The sequence below is a fragment of the Parasteatoda tepidariorum genome, chromosome 9 (genome assembly GCF_982258835.1).
Source record: "Parasteatoda tepidariorum strain Cologne lab strain chromosome 9, Ptep-v5.0, whole genome shotgun sequence".
Lineage (NCBI taxonomy): Eukaryota > Metazoa > Arthropoda > Arachnida > Araneae > Theridiidae > Parasteatoda > Parasteatoda tepidariorum.
The window spans coordinates 42,445,031-42,472,828 of NC_141763.1; the positions used below are offsets into that span (position 1 = coordinate 42,445,031).

General features: G+C 25.9%; 1 protein-coding gene across 2 annotated transcripts in view; it reads right to left on the reverse strand.

The window, feature by feature from the left end:
- Positions 1-1,664: 1,664 nt before the first annotated feature.
- The window catches only part of wcd (U3 small nucleolar RNA-associated protein 18 homolog wicked), a 32,194-nt gene continuing 6,060 nt past the window's right edge, over positions 1,665-27,798 (reverse strand). For both annotated transcript variants that reach the window (XM_087151668.1, XM_087151669.1), the window contains exons 5-17: positions 27,259-27,396; positions 27,086-27,150; positions 22,936-23,025; positions 21,828-21,892; positions 21,617-21,738; positions 20,028-20,111; positions 18,304-18,478; positions 14,289-14,389; positions 12,957-13,047; positions 8,142-8,265; positions 7,195-7,366; positions 4,297-4,442; positions 1,665-1,731 (exon numbers count right to left, since the gene is read on the reverse strand). In XM_087151668.1, the coding sequence (XP_087007794.1) occupies positions 1,707-1,731; positions 4,297-4,442; positions 7,195-7,366; positions 8,142-8,265; positions 12,957-13,047; positions 14,289-14,389; positions 18,304-18,478; positions 20,028-20,111; positions 21,617-21,738; positions 21,828-21,892; positions 22,936-23,025; positions 27,086-27,150; positions 27,259-27,396 (1,398 nt within the window). In that variant the 3' untranslated portion in view covers positions 1,665-1,706. The remainder of the gene's footprint in view (positions 1,732-4,296; positions 4,443-7,194; positions 7,367-8,141; positions 8,266-12,956; positions 13,048-14,288; positions 14,390-18,303; positions 18,479-20,027; positions 20,112-21,616; positions 21,739-21,827; positions 21,893-22,935; positions 23,026-27,085; positions 27,151-27,258; positions 27,397-27,798) is intronic.

The window sequence follows — 27,798 nt, forward strand, 5'->3', positions numbered from 1 at the left end:
TTGAGTAAAATTTATTTAAGATGCAATAAAAAATAATAAAACTTGGTAAATGATTGTAAATATGTGAAAGTTACTGAAGTTATTAATTTTGATTTAATTAATTTAGGAAACATTTTAAATTTATATATTATGAAATTAATAATTGAGGCGCTGTATTAGTCTCTTTTACGAAAGAAAATATGTAAATGGCATGAGATTATTAATATATCAATGAAAAAGGCTTAAAAAGTATCTTTATATCAATAATGTTTTTTTTTTTTTTTTTGTAGATATACTGCCAAAAAAGGAAATTTATTTTTAGTATTCTAACAACAAATTCAAAATCTAAAAAATGGACACTGTGTATCATCACTGTACATTTTTATCACTTATATTTATTTTGCTTAAAAAAAGTTTGCATTTCTTCATTAATCTGCTACTAATCAGTATATGTGATGTTTTACATAAAAAATTATTTCATTGCATAAGAAAACTTTTTCTTTCACTACTCAAGACCTTTTTAAAAATATGACCTATTATTTTCACTAAATTTTTAACATAAATCAATGATTTTAATAATTAATTTTAAAAAATCAGTTAAAATGTACTTTTTAATACTATTATAATTCACTGTCAATAAATTTAAAACCAATATTTCATGTTATTTTAAATATTGTAACTTCAAATATTTAATTATTCTAAATATTTAAAAAAAATTTATTTAAAATATTAGAAAATTAAATTAATTTTAGATGTCAAAAAAAAGGTAATAATCGATAAAGTTTAGGATAAGAAAATGTTGAAATAAATCTTTGTAATTCCTGAAAATATTTCATTATTATGCTGCTTACAGTTAGATATAGCAATAGATGGTTTATGAGCAATAAGTCTTTAAAAAAAAGGATTAATTTTTATTTAATACTATTTGACTTTTTATCGTTATTCAGTGTTAATGTTTTTGATAAAGAATGAAAAGATAAAAAAGTTTTTATCAGCTAATCTCACATATTTCCATTGTAATCACTTTCAATAAACTGATAAAATATCACAAATAGATTAAACATAATCTTTATTTTGGAAAACAAAACTAAAAGAATTTACCAGACTTGTTAGATTAATGAAAACATTTAGATAAACTTGTTGATATATACTTTTTTCCTTACTTTTTGGATTAAGGAATGCAATTCATTTAATAGTTTGTGTCAAAACTGATTTCTTTTTGATGCAACAGAAATATTGAAAAAGAAACAATACTCCTAATAGCTTTTTCCTATAATAATGTTATTGTAATTTATATTAATATTTGTTATTTTTTAAGTAGTTAGGTTTATTTGATATTATTAGTCAAACTTTTTGAACAGAAAAGATAATTTTTCTGCATTTCTTTATAAATAGAAGCATATTAAATGTCAAAAGATTTGAAGGATTCTATCAATTGTTGAATTTAATGACATTTTTTCAACAAATATGTTTTAAAAACCTTTTTAGAAAAGAAATGGATCAAATTTGAATTATGAAAGATATATTAGTTGTACAGTGTTTATATTGATTTCACCAACTGATATTTAAAAATTAAGTAGACACTTGAAAAAGAAAAAAAATTTTTAAAAAAAACTATTCCACAAAAAAATTATTAAAAAGCAGAACCAGAAATAAAGTAAAATCATAACACAACTATGACAATGTAAGATAAAAAATATTTATTTACAAACAGTGAGGCACAAAAATCAGTAATTCTTGTAATGTTTCAACCTAGAAAACAGAGAATTATTTAGTAAAAAAACAACAAAATGTAAAAGTCATAAGTAGGAAATGGATTTTAAGGAGCAAAATATAATTAATTAGTTCAAAAAACTAAAAGGTTCAAAATTGGTTATAGTCATTATAAATTACATACAATTTATTACTAAGATAACTAAATTTTAATAAAAATTTACATAAAACAAATATGAAATAAGATTATGATGGGATAAACATAGCTGCTAACATGGATAGGAAAAAATACAGTAGATTTTACGAAATATAAATTTCCTGATAAGTATTGCAAAATATACTAAATATTTTACCTACAGGGATTTTTATTTTAATCAAAATACAAAAATTTTATTACACTATAAATGGTCTGCAATATTTTCCATTTATGATTGACAATAAATGTACTTAAATTCTTTTTATTATGTTAACTCATAATTTTGAATATTAATAAACAAGTAATTTATTATTGGTAGTTGAAAGATTTTTTTAAATTAGTTGAAAAAGGGAATTCTGAATAAAAATAAATTGAAAATAATAATATAAATAATAATAAAAATAAACTGAAAATAATTCAAATAAATAAATAAGTTTTAAACTGATAACTATAAATGAGGTTTGTTTCATTATGTATTAGTAATATTTGTTTAAATATTCAGGTGAGCAATAAATTGTGTAAAAATTCTATTTCAAAAGGGATTTTTTAAGGAAACTTATTCAGTTTTAGGGAATTTTCTAAAATATGCAAAAACCGGGAGAATTTTTATTAAATCAGTAGACCAGGAGAAACTGGCAAAATCCAGTAGTCTACTGGAAAATCCAGTAGAGTTGGCTGCTTTGGGTAAATCATTACTTGACTACAATTTTACAAAAGTAGATCTGAAAGTAAACATTAATGGTCTAGTTTTGCAATACTTTCAAATACTTATTTTCCTTTAATAGATGTTTAATTCGCATATACCAATTATTAACTTTCGACAGATTTTTTTTTTTCTATACAAAAATTTATAACAAAATTCACAGTATGGGAAAAATAACAGTAATACTTTGCACTAGGCCCTTAAATTTTTCTCTTAATTCTTAAAAAATTAATAACTTGTGTAAGTTTCTTCCTGGTGAGTTATAACATTTTTACATTTCTTTTACAACATTTTTGAAACATAGTATCTTAGAGACACTCCTTAATAAGTTATTTCTTGATAAAAAGATGAAAAATGCATAATTGCAACACAAATGGAAAAAATTATGTAGATTTTTTGATACACTATAAATAACAAGCAAATTAACAGGGCTACAAATGAAATATTCTCCCAAAAATATTTCATATGGATCCTTATCAATCAAAGGAATTACCAATTTAAGCTGACCGCGATACGTTTCCAGTTATGATTAGGTTAAATTAGAAATTAATTTCACTTTATGTTTTAAATTTATAATCAAATTTAGGTAGTTGAAATAAATTCTTGAATAATATAAATTTTTTAAAAAATATTTTAATAGATTTAAAAATGAAATAAATCCATAATTAGAGCTACTAAATATCAAATGATTTCTTTCTTAATACATTATCTAATCAAAATAGATTATCTCAGATTTAAAACTGGAAGAGGAGTAGCATTTTAAAATTTTGGCAAAAAGCATTTTTTTTTTTTTTTAATTTTTATCTTCCATTTGTTTAAATATTTTTTCCTGTCCTTTTTTAAATGTATTTTCCCTCCTTATAAAAATATTCTAGAGAATAAATTGTTCAGAACCCTTAATAAAACATTTTCCGCAAACTTAAGTTATTGCTTTGTTATTGAAGCACACCTTCCTTGTGAATTTTCGTTTTCAGATTTCAAAAGGGAGAAAGATTATTCCTTATTTTTCATCAATGTGTATGGAAAAAAAAATCTTTTGCTTTTAGTCTTGCTCTTTGTTTTATTAGGCAATTACTTTACTTTAAAAAGATAAATAAATGACATTGACTTGCTAGCAATATACTGCTTTGCTGGAGTGTTTCTGCTATTTTGGAGTCAAGGATATAAGAAACCAAAAATTACTAATCCACATTTCGAATGGTAGTAGTGATAAAAGCCTGTAGACCTAGAAGTGTGAAAGAGCCTCAAAATATCCAATAAACTCTAGAATATTAAAAGAACTTTTAACTTCTCTACATATATCCTATTCTTACTGGAGGTATTCAAATTCTAAAAACACACATTCATTTTGTCAAAAAGCTTCCTGGAATTTAACACCACATCACTGATTATAACAACTAAATATACAATGAATTTATAACAGCTGATATACAGGCAAGATGCATTATTATATTTATGAAAAGAGAAAATCTGCAACAAAATAATACTATAAAACAAATTAAAATGAATAATCCTAGAAAAAATAAATATACTGATATTTAATGACAGTACATTTATTTCAATAATATTTTAAGGAACAGTTTTAAGAAAAATATTTTTTGTAATTCTGGTTTCCATATAAAATGTGTATAGAACACTGTATCAAATTATTTTATATCACAGCTTAAAAGAAATATTAAAATAAAATATGAAGTACAATACATACCTGTATAGCAATGCATTCCCTGTATTATTTCCCATTGCCAAAAAACCACTGTTGGGTGAAATATCTAAGCTGTTTACATTTTTAATTCCTTTATAGTCTTCTCTGGCAGGGAAATTAGAAAAAACAGAAAGACTGGGGACATGAACCTGTTAAAGAGAAAATTAAACAAATATATAAATTATTTATCATAAAAACTAGTATATAAAAGGTATACTTAGATATGTGCACATTAAATAACTAAAACTTTAAATAATAGTTACATATTGTATTGATAGTTCTGTTCATATCAGTCAACTAAGAGCTTGAATAAATACTCATTTTTTGTATGGGGTAAAAAATAAATAAATAATCAATAAATTGGTGTTACTTAACACCATGAAATCATGTGAAAATTGAAAGACATATGCAGATATCATTAGTAAAACTTTAAAAATTATTCCATATTTTTTTATTTATTAATAATTGTTGGGCTTTATGGTATCTTTACATTATTAGATTAAAAGAAACACCTTTTTAGAAGTTTAACTCATCAAAATAAAGATTAATTAAATTGAATATTGTTTGGCAAGATGCTATTATTCCAGACCAACTATGTTGCGCAATAGAAAAATCAACATGACAAAAATTTCGAAATAGAGATACTTATACATAAAGCATTTTTGAATTTTTAGCTACATATTGCAAAAAATGTATTCAAACATCAATATTTTTATCAGTTTTCTGAAATTTTATTTTAGCATTGATACTATTAGTAAGGGAAACAAAATAGTTGTCAAATCGCTTTACTCAAAATTTATCAGAAAGCACGTTTTATCAATATGATTTATAGAAAATAAAGGGGGACTTCTACTCCAGATAAAGCTTCTTTCAGTAAAATAACTTATTAAAATTCTACAACTCCAAAATCACCAGCATTGCTTACATATCATAGCCATCGAGAGTCAAGTCCTCTCAGTAGATTTGTGACGTCATCCTCTGAGGGGCTAGCAAAGCATAACATAATGGGGTATTCAGATTTGTATTAAGAAAAAACTATGGTAAATAGTTCAAACTTTTGAGCCACGTAATATATTTTTGCTTTAGCAAATTTAAAAGCACTTAAAAAAATTTTAAGTGGTGAATTGTTAGCTTTTTAAAGTTATGACTCTATAAAAAGAACATGTAGGACTTCTTGATGCTTTCCAATAGAAATGAATGAATAAAAATGAAATTCAATAAGAAATTTTATACTTTTAATTTTTAAATCTTGATTCCTCATAATTATTTTTAATATCAAAAGAATAAACCTTATTTAAGTGTAGAATTTATTATTTTCTAATGAGTAATTATATATTAGATTTAATCATATTTGAAAATAAGAAATGATACATTTTGATCATGAAACGGATTCAAGACAAATAAAAATATGTTATATCATGGCAGAAAAGAGACAAATATAGAAATAATAGTTTTATTGGCACATTTATAAAAATTTTTATTTTACATATACTCTTGCAGACTTATAAAATAAACATAAAAATGGGAATAAAATGAGAATAGTACATGTAATCTGGAGCAAACTCAAAATTTATTTATCCATAAGATTGCAAAAATCTAAATTTAAATTTTATTTATTTTTTTTTTAAAAAAAGGATGAATTAAATTCCTTTTTTATTAATATAATCTAATGTATCGGAGTTTTATTGCTTTCAAGTATGAATATTTATGAAATTTTACTCATAGGATCATAAGCTATCGTTAAGAATAAATAAGCTTCAAATGCCAATCCACATTGTTATGAATTTTTCTTTCTTTTAAAAGTATAACTAAAGCTTTTTTACTAGTTTTTTTTTTAAAATAATACAAATGTTAACTCTTAATGGCATCTTATATTTGTATATATATATATACATTTAAATACGACAAATGATGTTAAATTTGTCTTGCAAAAGTACGAATGTTTTGCTAGTTTCATATTCTAAATTTCGCTAACAATAAACAATACCTAAAGCAATATAATTCTTAAATACAACTTATTTCATTATTTAATTAAAAAGCTTATTATTAAGTCAGCAAAAACAAATATTAAAACATGAATGCTAAATAACACTTACTCGACTATTAACGGTTATTTGATAACTGTCTCGTTTGATGGAATTAATCCATTTTTTTTAAATTTCAGAAACCTAAATACTGATACTTTAGGCCCATTTTTGTAGTTCCCTTTACATCTTGGAACTACACACGTAAGGGGCATTGTTAAAAGCTGTAAAATAATGCAACATATATTTTTTTAAAATTTTTTAAAACGACACATCCGGCGGACAAACGATACTGCAATTCAATGAAGAACAAATATTTGAAATTGACGGCTAATCGCATATCCCCACAGTATGTGACGTCACTAAAAGACCTTGATGATCTCAACGGCCTTATTTCTCGGTGGCTATGTACATATGCACTCTCCTTTTCCTATAAAAATATCCAGCAATCTTGTTATTGTACAAATAACCAGTGAAAACTCAGATCCAGACAAAACTTAGCAAACAGCCAATCAAAGAATATTTTCCTTTCACCAAATGAAAACAATTAAAAATGGTGATTTTTGCTAAGACTAAGTTTTCGAAACACAATAATAAATTGCGATACATACAACACCAAAATAACTAGATAATCAGGGAAGTTATAGTGATATGCATTTACATTTTTATCCAGATATTGTATACAATTATGAAATTTTATAAACAATTATACATTTATATTAAAATTCATAAACTAAATTTCATAATTCAATTATTAAAAGCACATAAATATACATAGAAAATTAAAATATTGATAGACAACAGATAAAAAATTATAATAAATATTTTTTTATATTTTATAAATTTTGTTTAGAAATATATAAATAGGAAAATTTACCAATCTAGTAGCTCCAATTTTGTAAGAAGAACCGATAGCTAAGACTTCAGTTGTCACATTGAATTTAAGAGCTGTGATTTCTGTAGTTAAATTTTTTATAACTTTTACTGGACTTGGAGAAGATGTATTTAATGTTGCACAATCATAAATATTCACAATTCCAGAATCTGACCTGCAATAATTTGAGTTTTTATTTTAGATGAATAGTTTAAAAGTAGAAATAAATGAATAATCATAAGCACAAAATGTTAAGTATTAATTATGAATTATTTTAAAGGTCAGTTATTTTATTACATTAGGTTGATTAACTACAATTAACGATAAATTATGATGATGATTTTATATATACACTTAAAATCATTTTATATGCTATAATATACACTTTTCATAAAATTATTTCATACTTAAAAAAGAATATTCTGTATAAATTCATATATACATATATAAAAAATAGAAAGAAATTAAAAGTTAACTAAAATATATCTACATCTTTGTTTTCCTTAATTTTAAATATAAATTTTGCAGAATTATATATGTTAATAAAATTCTTTAAAATGAAGAATTGAAATATTTATAAAAACTCTAAAACATTTATTATTTTTTAAAGTGAAATAAGTTCATTTTGAGCTAAAGTTATTTTTTCTTTTACAGTTTTAATATTATACATATATTTCGCTTTAGGCAGTATATTTTACAAGTGTGATGAAAAGAAAGAAATGAGAAAACAAATCAATGAGCATAGAAATTAAAAAATAATGCAATGTAATAAAAAAAATTAAACTAGAATTTAAATACACATTGGAAGGAATATTGAAAGGTTCTAAACAATTCAAATTTCACACAAATGCATTGACGTATTTAGAAGGAAAAAAATTATTAAAGCAAATACATTTTATATGCATATGCAACAAAACTTTAATGAATGTTATATAGATAAAAATCCATACCCTGTAGCTAAGAACTGATTGTTAGGGGAAATATTAATGGCTGTTCCAGTAATGCAACCTTCATCTGTAAATTTGAGAATACATTTTCTTGTATTTAAATCCCAAATGTAAACTTCACCACAATCTGAAATTAAACATAGTAAAATAATGATAAATTAATTGAACTCTTACTTACATTATGTATAAACTAGAATGAATAAGGTATTTCAATTTTATTGCCAGAAGAATAGTAAGTTATGTTCAGTATTTTGATATTATTTATATTTTGTGCATTCAATCTACATGCTAAATCGAACAATTTCTGTTGATCTGCCAGTATAACTTTAGCATGATTCATATTAACACACAACACTTTTTTAAATTCATTTGAATAAGAGGCTGATTAAGTGCAACCAAAAAATCGTTAATTGTAATTTAAATATAATTGTTTTGACACCAACAGTGCATTTTAAGACAGTGGGTAAATATTGTTAAGTATTATAAGAGGAAGTTTTTTAAGAGTTAAAACAAGCAGTATTTGCATTCTTCTGGATTTTATTTTTACATAACCTGTTTCCTGGATGATAATTTTTAGTAAAAATGGCTGCTCCTAAGCAGATCAATGCTATATGCTTAGAACAGAAATTAAAAATTTTGAAAGAAGTGGATAGAAAAATTACTTCAAAACAACAAATTCCTTAAAATATTCAAAATCCTAGGAAGCACTTTGCTTAAAACGATTAAAAGTCATGATGAACTTTTGAAGACAGGAGAACAAAATGTTCAATTTTTCACAATATAATTTTCGTTAAAAAAAATTTCGAAACCTAGAACAAGCCCTGATTGACCATCTAAAAATTATGCATGGCATGAAAAGTTGTCATCTGAAAAAAAAATATTTATAACCGTTGAAGAATTATATTAATAGTTACACTTTATTTACATAAAAAAAAAACTCCATCACTGTCAATTATACTATCATTCATAATTCTTTTCAATGTAGAGCATGTACAGTCAAACCCCGCTATAGTGAACACGGCTTATAATGAACTCCTGGATATAGTGAACGAAATGTTCGGTCCCGTGCCTTGCTATACCCGTATAATGTTATTTTTTGTGGATATAGTGAACCAAAAAAGTGATGAAGTTCGATATAATGAACTTTTTTCTGTCTTCGACTGATTTTTTTCTTCATTTTTTTTTGTAATAATTTTAAAATTTCTACTTCAAAATAAATACATATACCAATTTTTAAAACCATCTATAGTGGGGAAGGTAGCGATGAGCATTTTTTTCTTGTTTACTTCTTTTATCTTACTTTCCCATCCCTAAACAAATCAAGTAGATGTTTCCAACCCAGGCAGAGATGATGCACCTGTAAGGTGTCAGTGGGATCAATATGCATTTTCTGTCAGAGGGAATGAGTAATTATTCATTATTGGTCAAAAAGTTGGACACTAATATGTGTTGATAAGGCCTTCATTTCAACTCCATTTTGCTCTTAGAGCAGTTAAAAAAAAGCCCGCAAACATGTGTCTCAAATTTAACTATGGCGAGCAGCAAACGAACAATGTTCTCCATTGATGATAAAGAGGGCATAATCAGAAAAATTGAAAATGGATGTAATCAAGCTGATATTTGCAGGGAATATAAACTATCCAAATCTACAGCTCGTAACATATGCAAAAATAGGCAATTAACAATTTCTACTGATGAAAAAAGTTTAAATGGCAGAAAAAATTTGAGAGAAGCAGATCACAAGGATGTTGAAGAAGCATTGCTGAAGTGGTTCAGCAGAGTGGTTGAAGTATCTGGACAAATGTCGATGAATTTGCTAAGCGATTTTATGAGATTACTTTTATGTGTTCGAATGGCAGGTTAGACAAGTTTAAAAAGTGGACTAACAGAAATCCAGGAAAAATTATCTGAGAGTCAGGAAGTATTTCCATATCTGATGTTGAGGATTGCTCATCAGCTAAAGATTACTAATTTTTTTTTTTTTTTTTTGTATGCAGAACGAAGAGTAATAGAAAATAACACATTTTTTGCTACGACATAATATTTTTCAGTCATTTATTTGAATAACGTGCAATAAAAGGGAGGAATTTGCAGACCTGGTAACTTTGTAAAAAGGATTTCAGGAGATATTATTAAAAACATCAGGAGTTTTGGGAGTCTTTTCAGGAGTGTAACTCGGAACAAATTTATTCATATTTTAGTGCATAAATTTAAAGATACATTACTTTAGAAGGGTATAATTAATAGAAAAATATTGAAAATGGAAAATTAATACTAGTTACTGAACAATATATAGACCATCTTAGATTATTAAATCATGATTAAAATTAACTATATTATTCACTTTTTTAATGATTTTAAAAAAAGTATAATTATTTTTTAAACTTACATTATGCAATGAGATTACTATGAAAGAATTGTAGACAAAATAATTATAAAGCAAATGAAAAATAAATTTTAATAAAACGAACACTTTCCTCGTTATATTGTTATCATTATACATAATTATATCAAAGACTTAAACTTTTTCGCCAGTTAAAGAAACATAAGTAGCTTTTTTAGCTTTTATTAAGTCTTGTTCAGTTAAAACTGCATCATAGCAGCATGTTTCGGAACTTTTGCACTTCTCTATTAGCAGTGCCTCCAAGGTTGGCAAAGCCAAGCTGGACCTACTATCAGTTAAATTTTTTTTAACTATAGAAAACACCCGTTCACAAGCAGCATTGCTGTGAGGCAAAATGAGTATGGTCAGCATTATTGATGGCAATGCTTCATATTTCCTTGCACCATTCATATCCACTAAACCCGATATAAGAGTCCAAGCTGTGTCACATCGTTCGGCTGATAAAATCTCTTCATTTAGTTTGTCCATTTGGTATAAAGCAAACTCTTGCTCAATTTGACTCCGTTTTTCCTCTGAAACAAAAAACAGAGACAAAAAATAGTCCAAAGAAGCAAATTTAGCTTCATGTCGAATGGTTATATCAGCCACTTCACAGTGCTTGTAAACTTCAGTGGTCAGGGGAAATTTTTTTAAAATATAAGAGAGTGCTTCGGTATAAAATTTTCTGATTGACGAATAAAACTGCCTCATTTCTTCTGAAGAAAGGTCTGAATCTTTTATGTATTGCCTTGTCTTGCCACCTATCACAAGTTCAGAATCATCTTTTTGGTTCTTTGATTTATTAAAATTGACTTCAAAAACAGAACTTGCATTTGCTATGCATGCTGGTTTTATGAACCGAGACAAAATATTGCTAAATAAATTCATAAGTTCTCTCTGAAATCTATGAATCAATGGAGCTTGCTGCTGCATCATCGTATTGCACGATTCAAACAATGGGATGACTGACTGCAAAAAGAAAAGGTAGAGTTGAGTCGATTTATCCTCAAAAATAGTCTTCAATTTTTTAAAAGTTTCCGAAGAGCCCTTCTCTTCCTCACAAAAAAAGATTTTTAAGGCATCCCATTTCTCTAAAAATCGATCAATGGTTTTGCCCATTGATAGCCACCTTGTAGCCCCATACTTAAGAACCTTGCTGTTTTCAAGATTACATAGTTCTTCACAGAATTTTAAAAGCTGGATTCTCTTTGAACTCTTCTTCAAATAGTAGAACACATCTATCAAAAAACTTTCTACATCAAAACTGATTTTTTTTTGTAGCATGTTTAGCAGCTAAATGGATTAAGTGGCAAGCACAACCATGAATGATGACATCAGGATTCTTTTTCTTTATAAATGACCCCACTCCTTTATGTTGTCCAAGCATAACTGAAGCATTGTCTGCACAAAAGGCGATGCAGTGTTCCCAGGGAACACTATTTTTTGACAACACACTATCAAGGAGCATGAAAATGTTTTCCCCGGTACCATCCTTATCCAATTTTGGAAGAGAGAAAAGGGTAGTCTTAATTCTACCGTTGGTATCATCAAAGAATGTTACCACCAGAGGAAAAAGCTTATCGCCAGACGAATTGCTCCCGTCTGTCGCTAGAGAAAACTTTCCATTCCTCATTATGGAGCACAAATTATTTTGAGTAGTTTCTGCAAGACTTTTGCAGATTTCTGTCGTTTTTTTCCTAGCGCATTTGAATTTGGCCGCTATGTTAGAGTCCGGGAACATTCTTTTAAATAACTGGCCTACGTGGTCCGCAACAGATAGAGGTAAATTATGCTGAACTATGAAATTGGTGAAGAGAGTTTCTGCTTTAATGACACTTTGGCTCTCTTTTGAGGAACTAGAGAACATATCTCTAATACTTTTACTGGAGGAAGAAGCGGCACCATTCGCTCGATGGCGCGATCCCTCCACATGCCGTAAACAGTCATTCCGACCTCCATGAGCGATAGAAAAATCTCCGGAATTTCCGGAGATGCTCCGGAAATTCCGGGGTTGTTACCGGGTATGAATTTGGGAACCATTAGTTAAATTGCCCGCATAGCGGATATAGTGAACTTCCGGTTATAGTGAACCAAAATTTCGGTCCCTTGAAGGTTCACTATAGCGGGGTTTGACTATATTTCTAAAAATAAGTCTAGCATTTAGAATTATAAGTAAATATTTGCTCTATTTTTTGTCTTCACTATATAGTAACCTCACATTATAATGACTGTTTTTGTCTGACCAAAGGAGTCTTTATATCGAGTATCGATAATCTTTATAAGGAGCATCGTATATATATATATATACTATTTTTCTTACATGAAAAAGATTCATACTATATTACTGTTTTTGTACAGTGCATTACTTTTTTTGTGAACCCAATGAATTGAAACATTAAAAAATGTATACATTCCGGAATGACAGTAACACTTACCTCCATGAGAATACAGCTTTGATCCATCGTTGCTGAATGTAATTGCTACAACTTCTCCATTCATTTTTAAACTTCCAATCCACTCTTTTGTCTGTAATGAGTAAAATTAAACAGAAATTAGGCTTTTTAAAAGATATTAAGTAACGCAACATCATTTTTAAAAATAATAATTTAAATTTTTTACATAACTTAGTTGAACACATTTACTCAGTTGAATACATTTATGACAAAAAGTGAAGGAAAGCAATATTTGCTTGTTACTAGCAAGAAACTGGTTCATGAAAAAATCATAAAAGTTCATACATACTTTCATAATTATAAATATAGTATTCATTTATTTATTTTTTGAATGGTATGAAAGAATGTAGTTAATTTTTTTAAACTTTCTTAATTTCTGTTTGATGTGTTATTGTTCTAGGAATGAGACAAATAGACAAGACAATGAAAAATAAATAACAATAGTAATAAAGTACTAACAATAATAAAGTACTAAAGTAATAAAGTACTAATAAAGACAATAATAACAAAGTACTAACATAAAAATTATGAATTAGTCAGAAATGGTTCATTCATATGGGCATAAGGTGACTTGACCTCTTCCCGAAAAAAAAGCTAGCTTTCCCAGTATTAGGTAAATAAACTTAAAATGCGTGGAATAAGTTTTTTTAGGGGGAGGGGTCATTGAAACATGTTATTCAAAAAAAAGTTTTTGAAACCCTAAAAATTTCCGAAAGAAAAACTGAGAAATTACTGAGAGAATGAAAAGTTAATAAAAGAAGAAAAGAATAAACTGTTGCAACAAAATTAAAGTGACAATTCAATTTGTTTATTTGTGTTATTATTAAAATACTTTGTATATTGAAAAACATGTTTCAAATTTCAAGAAACACCAAGGTGAAAGGAAAATCAAGGCATTTGTATTCATTTTCATTAAACTTGACAGCACAAATATAGCCAAAGAGTTGAAAAATCTATGCCAATATTTCTTTTTCCCATTCCTTTTTAAATTATTCATAAATGTCTCTTATTATTTTACTCACCTTAAAAAGATGTTGCCATCGTTTTAAATAGATATGATCATTCAGTTCAGCAGAAATGAAGTTTGTTATTTTTTGTGACCCTTTAGTTTAAGTGTCACCAACAACTTGCAAGCATTAATTTTAAGATCTGATGAATAATAATATAATGTTAATATAGAAAATCAAAACTTAAAAATTATGTTATCTTATAATAAAGTATCATTATTAACCTAATTAAAGCCATTATCTATATTAATAACATTTATCACTAGCAAATTATGCAATTAGTCACTATAAAATCTTATAAAATTACTTTTGTGGTAACTAAATGAATATTTCCATAACGTCCATGAATAGCAATATATTTCCCATCAGGAGACATCTGGAATCGGCGAATATTTTGTTGTTCCATTCCTGAAAAGTTATGTATGATAATGAGAATTGGTTATTTAAATATGTATGCAACATTAATTATATTTATATGCAAATTTTAATACCAGAAATTCATTTAAAACATTTTAGTGCAGTTAGGTTACAATTACTGTCAGAAATTCATACCCTCCAACTACTATTTAATTTTCCTAGGTTTAAAAAATAATGGTAAAAAAGGGTACTGTATTGATATTTTATTAAATTCACTACCACTACATGAGAATAATTTAAACAGATATACTAAAGGTCAGGTAAAAAATTGGATATGAGGGTGTGCTTAAAAATTTTAATAAAGGTTTTAAAAAATTATTTAAAGCACCTAAACATGTAATAGCAAAATACATGTAATAGTAAATCTTAGCACATCTATTAAAACAGCTGTCAAAAATCAAAGTAGATTTTATAAAACATAAAATACAATATAATAAATAAATAAATAAAAAGTGCATTAACTTGGGCAAAAAAAAGGTATATGGTGTATTTGGTTGTGTTGAAGAGTAATTCTTTCATTTTATGGTATTATATATATATATACAGAGAGAGAGAGGGGAAAAAACAAGGGAAATAATAAATATTAATGAAAAGAGAAGAAAATTTATTAAAATAAAGTGTTTTTATAATTAGAGATTATAGAGAAAGACTATTAAAAAGAAATTAAAGTGGATGAACTGACATGTAGCCTCGTAAGAGGGGCATTACCACGCAGTCAGAGTGGGAGCAAATTCAGCAGTTGGAGGTAAATTAGCTCTAACAATCAACAAAATTTTCAAAAATTTATTTCCTGATTTGCTATTACATGTTAATAGTTTTAGGTTTTTTCCAGCTGTGTTGATCCTTTTAGTTCTATAATGAGGTAATACATTATTTTATTTCATCTTAAAATATTTTTCTTCAAATATACGTAGATATATTAACTTTAAAATAAGTAATGCAACAAGATTGAAAATTGAGAAGTAAAAGAAATAAAACAGATACAGTGCTTCTAGTTCCATCTTTGTCGGGTTTTTTTTAATCTTACTTGTGGATATTTTTTCTTTTGTGTTATGTTTAGATGCAGATTGGAGTATTTATGATTTTTCGTCATTGCTGCTGTTTGGATTATTCTTACTTTTATGTTAGCTAAAGAATTCATGCCAGGTAATTAAATATATTTACTAAATTACATATATTCTTCAAATATATATTTACACACATTATTCAACAATAATGGAAGGGACACTTTCAGTTCTTGACAAATTTCTCAAATACTTAAAGTATTATATTATAAATTTAGAGGTGTTTAGTTCATGTGATTTCTCATACTTATCGAAAAAGTTTAAAACTATAAAAGGTTTGAGAGACTTGCTATAAACTACAAATAAAAATAAGTATTCCTGATCACCCTATTCCAGAAAATATAAAAATAAACTTGTAATGATTACTTTGGTTGCTATTTATGATAATTGCATAAAATTTCATAAACCTGGCTTAAATACTTATGGAGATATGATACATTTAAATAGACAATTTTATAAAATAAAAAAAAAACAATCCTTGTTTCTTTGCTATTATTTTAAAATTTTCAATAAAATTAAACAAATTAAACATAGTGTGCATGGTTCAATAAAAAAGTTCATAATTTTGTAATGATTAAAGTTTATAATTTTCATATCGAATGGAAAAAGTCCATGCTAAATATCCTGAAAATTTAAAAAGTTTCTAGCAAATTTTTAACGTAGTTTTTGCACTTTTTAAAAGAAAGCTTTAAATAAAAGGTTTCCCACAATTTTCATTTTGTATTATAAAACAAAATTTAATAAAAAATAACAACACATTACAATAATCGCCCATACACAAAATATGATGGTATAAGGAAAGGAATCATGTCAAAGAAAACAGTTTTATGAGGGATGATCTCCCACAATGCTGGTGTCCATAGTCAGATAATATAGATGTGCGAGCGCACGCTGTGTGCAGATACATTGGTGGTGGTTCTCCAATTTTGCAGATACTTTTTTTTAGTATTTATTGTAACATAAAAAAAGTATCCGTTCAGACAAAGAAAAAAATTGCAGCGGAGAGGAAAGAAAATAAGAAACAGACGACATAATCATGATTTAGTCAAGGTAGAAGAAAGTCAGTGTTTAATTGTATGCACGCTGCTCCCAAAGAGAAAAGATATGACTGCCACTTTAGCCCAAAGATTAGCGATCCCACAGTTAGCAGTCGAGCATACAATCAGCTAGCTTTTTACAGCTTAACTCGGAGCAAGTATCGATTTACAATTAAAATAAACGATTGCGGCGACAGTAGGAAATCTATTAATTAAATTTTGCTTGGAGCAAAATTACTGATATTACTTGAAATGATAATGATTGCAATTCTTAAATTTTCTATTTATGTATAACTATTAATATTAATCTTTCTCTAATTGTTCTTAATGTTAGTGTGCAAGTATATATAGATATTTTTCTTGTCAAGAGTAAATAAAAATTTTAAATTGTTAACTATTTTCGTATATTTAATAAAATTATTCTATTATCAAAAAATATTATGAGCTTGCAGATTCTTTTGGATTGTGTGTGCATATACTTTATGTTTTTATCTTACTATGTCGGTGTCATTTTTAATAAATCTTGCTTAATAGCACTAAATAAAATTAGTCTTTCATTCAATTATCATTCAAAGAATTTTTTTAAAAAATTACAAAAACTATTCAGAAAATTGCTACAAGCTTTCAAAATTTTCAAGATATTCAAATCACTTTCTCATTAGTTATTAAAACAATTCAGAACAAAATGAGGGAATTTTTCTTACATTTTTACCCTGGCATGCGATTTTATAAGCGAACTTAAAAAGGTTAGATCCTGTGCAATTTCAAATGAATTTTTTTAAATAATAAATTTGCAATTCATTAAAAGTTGCTTTTAAAGTTTTGTTTAATTTTGTTGAATATTTTTGAAGTTATAGCAAAATAAATATAAGGAGAAAAAAAGTTCGTTTTAAAAAAAAAAAAAACGTCTAAATTTTCATAAATATTTAGCTAAAATAACGAAATTCCACGCAATTATTACGAATAACAATCATAGTAATCAATGCAAGTTACAAGATTATTGCAATATTTTATGACAAAGAGTTTTAAAAAATACTTGTTTTCGTTCATAATTTCTCACCAATCCACCACATCTCTGAAAGCTTTAAAATTTATTAATAAGAATGAAAAATAGCACGAAGTAAACACCTCTAAAGTTATAAGTCTTTCTTGATATATAATCTTATATATTTCTATATAATCTTATATATTTATATATAATCTATTTTATCTTAGAGGTAAGCTTAATTTGGAATCAGAGCAATATTCTAAAAGTTTTTATATAATTTTCAAACATCAAGATATTGACAATATGACTTAAACAAATGAGTGGGTAAAAAAGATTGAAAATACATATGTTTTTTAAAAAATTGTTCTTTAAAGTATTTAAATTCAAAATATGTAATTCTTAAAGTACTATGAACAATGCAAGTAACAACGCAATTTTCCAAGTATGCATATGCATTAAGTTTCCTTATTTCAAACTTTTATATTTTAATCTAACCAAACAAAATTTTATTTCATAAGAGTGATTAATTATGTACGTCTAATGTGCATCAAATTGATAGATTTATTTCTTTTTATAAAAAAGCATAAAATCTTAATCGAACACAGTTTTTTTTTTTTTAAATATTAATATCACATGCATGCCATATGAGATTACAGTGTTATAATTTACTAATTCATATGCCAAAAATTATTTATTAATAACATAAAAAAATATATTTCATTTAACTTTTATAACTAATGGAACAGTAATTTAAACACTTGATTTAATAATTCATGAATAATAATACATATTTGTTAAATTAGGTAAAATACAAACCTTTTTGGTTAGGAATTCTCACTACTTTTCCCAAGTACATGTCATATGAATAAAAGAAACCATACATATTAGACCCAGCAATAATTTCATTACCATCTGTAGTAAAGTGAGCAGTATGAATCGGAAATGATTCCAAATAAATTGACTGTATTTTGGAGTTGAGTTTTCCATCAACCTAAAATCACAATAACCAGATATTTTAGTTTATACAAATATTACAGGCCTAGACAAATTGATAAAAAAATTTAGCTTACTGCATCAGAAAAAATATTTATTTCAAGGATGATAAAAAACTTTTTCAGAGTTATATGAATATTTCAAAAATAGAGATAACAATATCCATTTTCAAAAATAGATATCAATATCTATCTAATAAATCAATAATTTTTCAATATCAATATTTATCTAATATAAAAATAATTTTTCTGAGTTTTATGAATATCTCAAAATTTAGAAAGTTATGCTTTTTCACAATCAATATTTCAGCTTCTTAGCTTTGAGCTTACAAGGTTTTTACTTAAAAATGAACAACTACAACCATACATGTACAAACATTTTTGAGTCTGTTAAATATGCATTCAGTGTGCATTGTTCTGAATTAATATATGCTCTTAACTGTTTTACATGGTGTAGTTTAATATTCTTGATGAATAAATCAATTGCAAGTCATTTAATTGCATATAATTTGGTAAAATAATCATGAAATGAAAATAAATTAACAGTGAAACACCCAACTTTTGAGTCAGTCTGGACTATTTTATTAAAACATAAATAATAGCCCCTTTAACATAACAATAAAGTTTGAGTACAATTATCTTAGGTTAAATATAATAATTGAGTTACAATTAAAATATTAATTGATCATTAAACATTAATAAGGAAAATTGATTTTAAAACTTTTTGAGGTTTCCAGTTTTGTTATACTAAAAACCTAAAACATTAATTGTAAAGATTATACCATTTATTGCTTACATTATTGAAAATATGCCATTTGATGATTAAAAAACAAAAAGGTATATTAAAAAAAATACAAAGGGTTTTTCTTTCTTTCTTTCTTTCTTTTTTTGTAAAACTATTTTTAAATTATGTAATTGTTGCAGGTAGTTTCAGACAACATATTACGCACTTTTTTTTATATAAAAATAAAACAACATATCACAGTGAAAAAACTACTGACTGTAGAAAAAAGTAAAAGTGTTTTATTTTTTCAGAAGTTTTTTTTATTTAAAATTCTTGAATGGTTGAATTTTTTCCATTTTAAAAATAAAATTCCTTAAGCAAACTTTTATTTTCCAAGCAAATGCTGATTTTCAATTGACTATCATGGAAAAAAGGTAGTTTATTAAAAGGAAAAATGTCAAGCCTTGTTTAGTGGCTATATTAATACAGTTAAATGACTATATTAAAATGTAACATTAATAAGCAAAAAATAATAATAATAATTGTAATTGACGAAATATAAAACTTTTAATCCTAATAATTCAATGAAATTATTGGATGTGGTGAGAAAATTAAATTTTTTTCATCTTTTCTGTTAAGCAAAAATTCTATATCATTCATTAAAGGGGATATTTTTCCACAATGAAATAAACTTACCAATTACAAATTGCACAAAAAATATGTAATGGATAAATTAAATAAAAACAAAGCAAAGGAATAACAAAAATTAACAAAATGGCGGACAAAGCAGGAAGTAAAACCTTATTAAGAAAAATAAAACATACCTGGAACAAGTTTGCAATTCCATTTGTACCAGTAACTAAAGCAACTCTGGAAGAAGGATGAAACTCAACACTTTTTACAATTGCCTAGAAGTTCAAAGATTTGGTTATTATTAAAAAAAAATTGTAAAGGTAATATCCATATAATTATAAGTATTTTGATGCACTTAATATTTTATTTTATGAATTTAGACATAAGTTTTGATTGTGTGAGATCAGTAATGCCTATCTATAATGATAATAGTAGTCAGAGATAAGATATTTTCCAGTAATGACTGAAGCAATTTTTTGCAGTAAAATAATTTATGAAAAAATTAATAATGCATTCACAGAATTTCGGGGGGGGGGGGCTGTTACTAATGTTGGTTAAATTGTCTTGTCACTCACAATAATGTCTAAGCAAAAAGTCATGAATTAGATTAGTATTCATTGAACAGCACTAAATAAAGTTTTCAAGATTTTTTTTTCTGTTTGTATGATTTTAGAAAGCAGTTATACACACGCATATGTAAAAATATTATTGGATTTAACTTGCTGATCCAAGTTTTCAATTGCAAGGAAAAACTAGACCTGAGAATAACCATTTGCAACTTGCCACATGGCAAGGTAACAAAAGAAAAAGTGGAGAATTAAATTAATCAAACAACCAGTCACTTTTTTCACTTTTTTTAAAAAAAAATTTTCAATATGTTTAATATATGTCAATATGTTTAGCTATGTCAATTATGTTTTCCTTTGTCAACATCTAAAGCTAAATTTTATCATGTATTTACATAATTTTTATTATTAAATTAACTTTTCATAGAAATAGATTATTTCTGATGTGAATTATTTTTAAAAAAATATAATTAAATTCAAGCAAAAAATGATTATTAAAGGATTATTAAGGTCACCGACTCATTAGGTTTGGGGAAAGAGTGGCTAGTAATTCATTAGTCTACCGGCCACTAAATGGAAATTTAAATTTTCAGGTCTCGGAAAAACTATAAGAAAGGTAAGAAATTTGATTCATGTATCTTTTTGGACTTTTACTGCAGATAAATATCTTATTATTTAATGGATTTCGTTTCATGAAAGGTGAAGAATTACATTGCAAAAAGTTCCTAAAATAAATAAAAAATATTAAACATTAAAATTTATCATTCTTTTATGTAATATTTAAAAATAACTAAAAACCGTTAACTTTTACTGCAGATAAATATCTTATTATTAAATGAATTTTGTTTCATGAAAGGTGAAGAAATACAATGCAAAAAGTTCCTAAAATAAATAAAAAATACTAAACATTAAAATTTATCATTCTTTTACGTAATAATTAAAAATAACTAAAAACCGTTAATTAAGTTTAATTAATTGTATTTTTCAAAAAAAAAAATATTTTTTTTGCATTTATGAGTTAATTTTTTTAAAACTACATATTTCTAAGTAAAAATTCCATTTTCTGCCATTATCAAAAACTTAGGTCTCAGGTGGTTCAGAGAATTTTATTCACTTTAAATCTTAACAATCTTTAAATAATATATTAGCTAGGCTAAAAAACAATTTTATTCTTGAATTATTTATAAACAATAGTTCAACAAAAGTATACTTACACCTTTCATGCTATCATGTGTAAGGCTAGTGCATTTGCGGATATTTATAAAATCTTTAGATAAATTTTCAGATTGTTTTATAAAGTTTCCAGTTTTTTTTAGAAGCTCATCTTCACTTTCTCCTACATAATTAAGAGAAAACAAAATAATTCAAAAAGAAATGTTTAACAAATTTTATACTAAAAACTGTCACAGGAAAATTTATAGTTACCATCAGACTCTAAAATCTTTCGTCCCAGTTCAGCCCACTCTGGGTCTCCATATACTTTTTTAAACCTTAAATATTAGCAAGAGTGATAAAAGAAGTAACAAAAAAGTAGTATCAATATATTTAAAAAGAATCTTATCATAAGAAAGTTACAACTTTTCAATTTATAAAATATAAGATCATAAATTTATGAAATCTAAAACAGTAAAAGATAACAAAAAAGATTAACATATTAGTTTAACTTTTAAAGAACTTTTTTATAAACCTTATATATTATTGCTTACACATTAATTGGATGAATATTATTAGTTGTAAAACAATACAAGTATGCTAAGTATAAAATATTAGTTGATTTCTTGAGATAAAAACAAATTTACAAATACAAAATATTACAAATATTAAATTTACAAATACAAAATATTACAAATATTAAATTTACAAATACAAAATATTACAAATATTAAATTTACAAATACAAAATATTACAAATATTAAATTTACAAATATTATATTTACAAATACAAATTTACAAAACAATACAAAAACAAATTTACTTCAATATTGTTTTCATTTTGCTTTGGTCTACGATTAAAAAAGCATAATTTGAAACTCAATATTTACCATCTAACAAAAATGTAGTATTCAAAATTTTAGAACAAAAATTACAAAATAATATTCACAGCTCTACAGTGATCTTAAATTTTACGTACATTTCACTTACATCCATTTAAAAAATATAAAATTTAAAAAAAAAAAAAAAAAAAGTCAAGTAATCAATACTTTTTTTCCCACATTCAACACTAAAAGATATTTTTCCATGTTTCAAACTTCCTGTCTATAAGCAACTAAATATTTAAATTAAAATGAAAAATAAGATAGATATTAAGAATAAAAGAATCCATTCCAATGGAATGTAAATTCCTTTTGAATGACTACTCATTACAATGAAAATTCTTAAATCAATCCTAATGAAAAGTTAAAAACATTCTAATGTCTATGTTCAGTCTAACATGCCAGTCTATGTTTATCTTAATGTCGAATGTATTGTTAATGCTCAGTTTAAAGGACGCACTAAAATAGAAAAAAAAGTTAATGATTTCTTTGTACTTACTTCTCAGCAACAAAATCAGCATATTTTTCTTCACCACGAGCAATAACACTGCGATGACAGTTTTTCAAAGACTTAGCTTTATCTTTGACGCTTTAAAAGAAAAACAAAAACTAATGAAAAAACACAGTAAAATTAACTGAGTCAAACAAAAGGAACTTCGCTTCATAAACTATGAGTCAACACTGTATAATGCTAACTAGTCAGCAGAATCGACTTATAAAAATATGTGTGAAATTATTACATACAAAAATTTAATCATTTCACAAAAACTAACTACGAATCTGTTGGAGGGAGGGAAGTTAGTCAGCCTGAGACAGTTTCAGGCTTCCACAAAGTCCTCCATGTTTTCTATATATTTTTATCAGGGTGCAATTCACTAAAAATATGAATATTTTAAACTGCCACTATTCAAAATTAAATATTTTTTATCGATTTATTAAATGTGATTTAGCTGCACCAGCTGGAATGTTTATTAGGATTATTAAATACGAATTGATAAATGTAGGCTGTTAATATAGAAAAAAATAAACCTTAAATTAATCTTAATATTAATAAAAGTTTAAAATTTCATTTCTGCAATTGAACTTTTAATTGGCATTAATTCTAATTAAAGCAGGGATGAGATTAGCCAAAAAAGCTGAATTTCCACGATAGTAAATTTTACGCAAGCGCAATCTTTAATAATAAATTCCAGACAGTTTAAGGTAATGAATAATGTGTTGACATACAATTGTGTACTAATCTATTATTATATAAATGATTACATTGATACTTAACATTTAGTGAAAAAAAAAATTATCAATTGAAAAAATAAAGCTGGAAACTATATTTTTCCTCAGTTCACATAAGAGACAATTATTACTTGAAAAACTACCTGGTTTAGCAAATTAAAACTACTGAGAATATACATTAATATTTTATTTCTTTTAATAAATACTGTTATGTGATTTATAGCAAATATATCAGTAATGTTACTTTTTGAATTATATTGGAAAAAAAATTTAACAATGGACCGAATCATTATGTTCATATTATAGTCTAATCTAACTAGAGCCCTCTGAAACCTATCAATAACAGTGAAGTAGAAATATATAGTAACTCCTTAACATACAAAAATTGCTATTTTAGTTGGAAAAATTACATGACAATCAGCAACTGTTTAGATAATTGTTTTTTATTTGATAAGAATTTTGCATTTTATAGCATAAATATATTATAAATAAAATTTTGATGAGTTAATTAACTCTTTTTCCAAAAAAAAATAAATTTAATTAAATCCCTTTTTAAGTGATTGCTATTGTTTGCTATATCTTTTATGTTTGCTATATTTAGTCGTTAGTCCACCTTCAAACATATTGTGACAAATCCTATTTTTTCTACTTTGCAAGCACAGAATGTAAGTTTTGAATATATTCCCTTCCAGTTTCTCTGATGTTGTAACACTTACATATACTAATAATCGTTGTTAGAAAAACAGCCACCTTTATAGTAACTTCTTATTTATGCAATTTTTAGATTGCATAAATAAGAATTATGATGCATAATTTTTAGAGTGCGTGAATGCGAATCCCAATGCCTTATTTTAAAATCACGTATAAATACGAAAATCAATGCTTGATATTACAAACCGCATGAGCAAATCAAGACATTGAATTTTAAACTTGTGTGAATTTGAATCGCTACATAGGCTTTAAAAAAGGCGTAAATATGAATCACAATATCGGATTTTTAAATCTCGTAAATAAGAATCACAACGTACAATATTCAAATCGCATGAATAATAATCGCAACATGCAAATATGAAAAGCTATGTTTGATATTAAAATCGTGTGAATAAGAATCGAGATATTAGCAGATTCCAGGCTTGGGACCTCTAAAAGGCTTGTCAGAAGCAGCATTGTTTGAACTACGGAAATCGGATTCATCTGGAGGGCGGATAAAAAATTTGGAAAATCTTATCTGCTGCGTGTAAAAGGGGAGAAAATAGCTAAAATAAGTAAAAATGAGAAAGGATTGATAGCTATGTAGTTTAAATTTTCTGTTTCCCTTTGAAAATCGGTGAATTTTCTGAAAAAGCGGAATACTTATAAAGAAAAGTGAAATTTTTAGAAAATATGAATTTTTGATAAAAAAAAAAAGCTGAAATTCAAGAGATGAAAGTGAAAAAAGCAGAAATCCGCTAAAAAGCGGAAAAATCTCATCCCTGCAAAAGTCAACTGAAGATGCAATACTATCTTACGTATATTATTTAAGAAAAAAATTCATTTAAGAATGATCCCTTACTGGGCCACCATTTTGAAAATGTTTTGATTGTTATTTGGATTAAAATAACAAAACAATGAATTTAAGCAGATTTGATTTATTACTGCATCTTTTAAAAATAAAAAATAGGTGAATGGCCCTGAAATTCATCCATAATAAATTTTATGATTTGGAAGTTTAATATGTGCGGTTTTATTAGTTTCATAAAGTTTTTTAGTTTTAGTTAAAGTTTACTCTACAGTTTTAAATAATTCAAGAAGAATGGAATAGAATCCACCAGTTCAGCATGTTAAAATTTTTTTATTATAGAATTGTTAATTAGGTCTTCATTTTAAATCAAATGAATAAGACTACAATCATGTACGATATAACACTGTAACATAATATTTTTAGGGAGTTAAAAGACTTTTAAATAAAAATTAGAAGATAACTATATAAATCTAGCAACTATGCAATAACAACCTTAACCCCCCCCCCAAAAAAAAATTTAATGTAACTGAAATCTGTTGTGTGGATGATAACAGATACCCCAGATTTCAATAGAAATTTCTTGCATATATCTGTGATAAAATCTTAAATTTTGTAGTTAGAAAAAAATTATGATAGGTAGATAAAATTGTTACAAAAAGAATTATGCAGATAAGTTTACCAATTAACAATTTTAAAAGTGTAGGAACGTACAAAGAAATTTTGAGAATCTGAAAAATATTTTTTCAAAATAATAACAAACGCCAGGCAATTGTAGTAAAAATATGAAAATAAAGTCAGGCCAAAGCTGAACAATCTGTTGCTTAGTGCGTCTTACAACAAAGCACATGCCGCAGAAGATAACCATATCGAATAGGGAATAAAAAAAATATAAGTAAAGGGTGCTTACATAAACTTGTTTATGTAAAATGCCAATGACAAGGAATTACAAAATTTAAAAAATACTTTTTTTTCAATAACAATCTATTGAGAAATTTATAAAAAGGATATGCACTTCTAAAAAAAATTATTTTAGTATTTCTCATCGAGCTTCAAGAATAAAGAAAAAAGTTCAACTAAGTTCTAACTAAATTCAAGAATAAAGAAATAAGTTTCTCAGATATCTACTCTCAATGATTATAAAAATTTAAAAAAGAAAGAAAACATAATACAGCTTGTCTTATAATATATTTTTTGCATATGTATATATATATACACCAAAAACAAGTGCAGAATATTTAATAATTCATTCTTTACATTAAACATTTTCAAAATAATAAGTCTCACTTTTTTTTTATTACTGTACTCGCAGCTGCTAATGGACTTTTATAATGCTTTTACAATACTCAATATTTAGGTTTCCATAGAGGAAAAAATTGGGAACTGCTGTATTATTACATGTAGACTTTTTTGGCAATAATTATTCTACTTCTGAACACAGTATTGAAAATAATCCTTTAAAATAGAATGAATTTTAAGCAAAAGACAACAGTTAAAATATCTAATGGCCAAAGTAATGAATTTATCCAAAGTACTCAAAATGCCAAACAAATCCATGTAAAGATTAATTTTTTTTTCAGGCAAAAATGCATAACATAATTGTTTTAATTATAAAAATTAAATCTAATTTAGAAACAACTGAAAAAGAAAAAACTAAATAAAAAAAATAGAAAATCTTAGATAGAACTTATAAACTATCAAACAACTAACATTAAACTAATTGTTATCAACAAATCATAAGCTAACCACTATTTAACTCGTGTTATCTAGATTTGGAGAATAATTCTTTTTAATGTATTATGGTCTACAACAATAACAAATTCTAAAAATTAATTTTTTGTTTACAAAACATCTCTCCTTAAACATACAACACACAAATATATTCTTAATTTTTGGGAATTATACAGTAAATTCAACATACAGAAATTGCTCATCATCTTCATCTTCCCAAGCAGGTTTTCTTTCAACCTCTTCAACTTCTAATTCCTAAAATTAAAATTGTTTAAGAATCAGCAAGTGCATAAACATAAGATAGAAAAAATAAGCTTATGCAATATAAGGTTGACAAAAAAAATTCAAGGTATAAAAATTTACTTCAATATTGGATTTATCCTCATAATTTTCAAAAGTTCCAAAATCACCACCAAAAACAGCATGTTCCAATTCAACTTCTTCTTCATCTGGCTCTCTGGTTTTTCCTAGTATATCGTGCAAACTTTTTAGCTGAGATACCTGAAAAATCATAAACAATCTAAGAGAAAAATACTTAAATGCTTGATAATAAATTTTCAGAACCTAAAACAATAGTGTGGTCAATGCTTTTTGATATGACACATAATTTTAGTGACCCTGCCACTGTACACCGATATATAAAATCTGTTTCAATTCAAATGACAAAATATTATATTAGTCCGTATAATTGGAAGGTCTGCACTAAAGCATTCAATCCAGTATAGTGATCGAGAATTAGTTTTTTTTTCTTCATAAGAAAACCACTATGAAAATATAAGTCAAACATTTTCTTTCTTTCAAAATAATGCGCTTTAATCCTTTTCCTAAATGGTTCACTCTAGTATCCTTTAATTATGAATAAATATTTATGATATTGTGTACTCACAATATACAACCCCACCT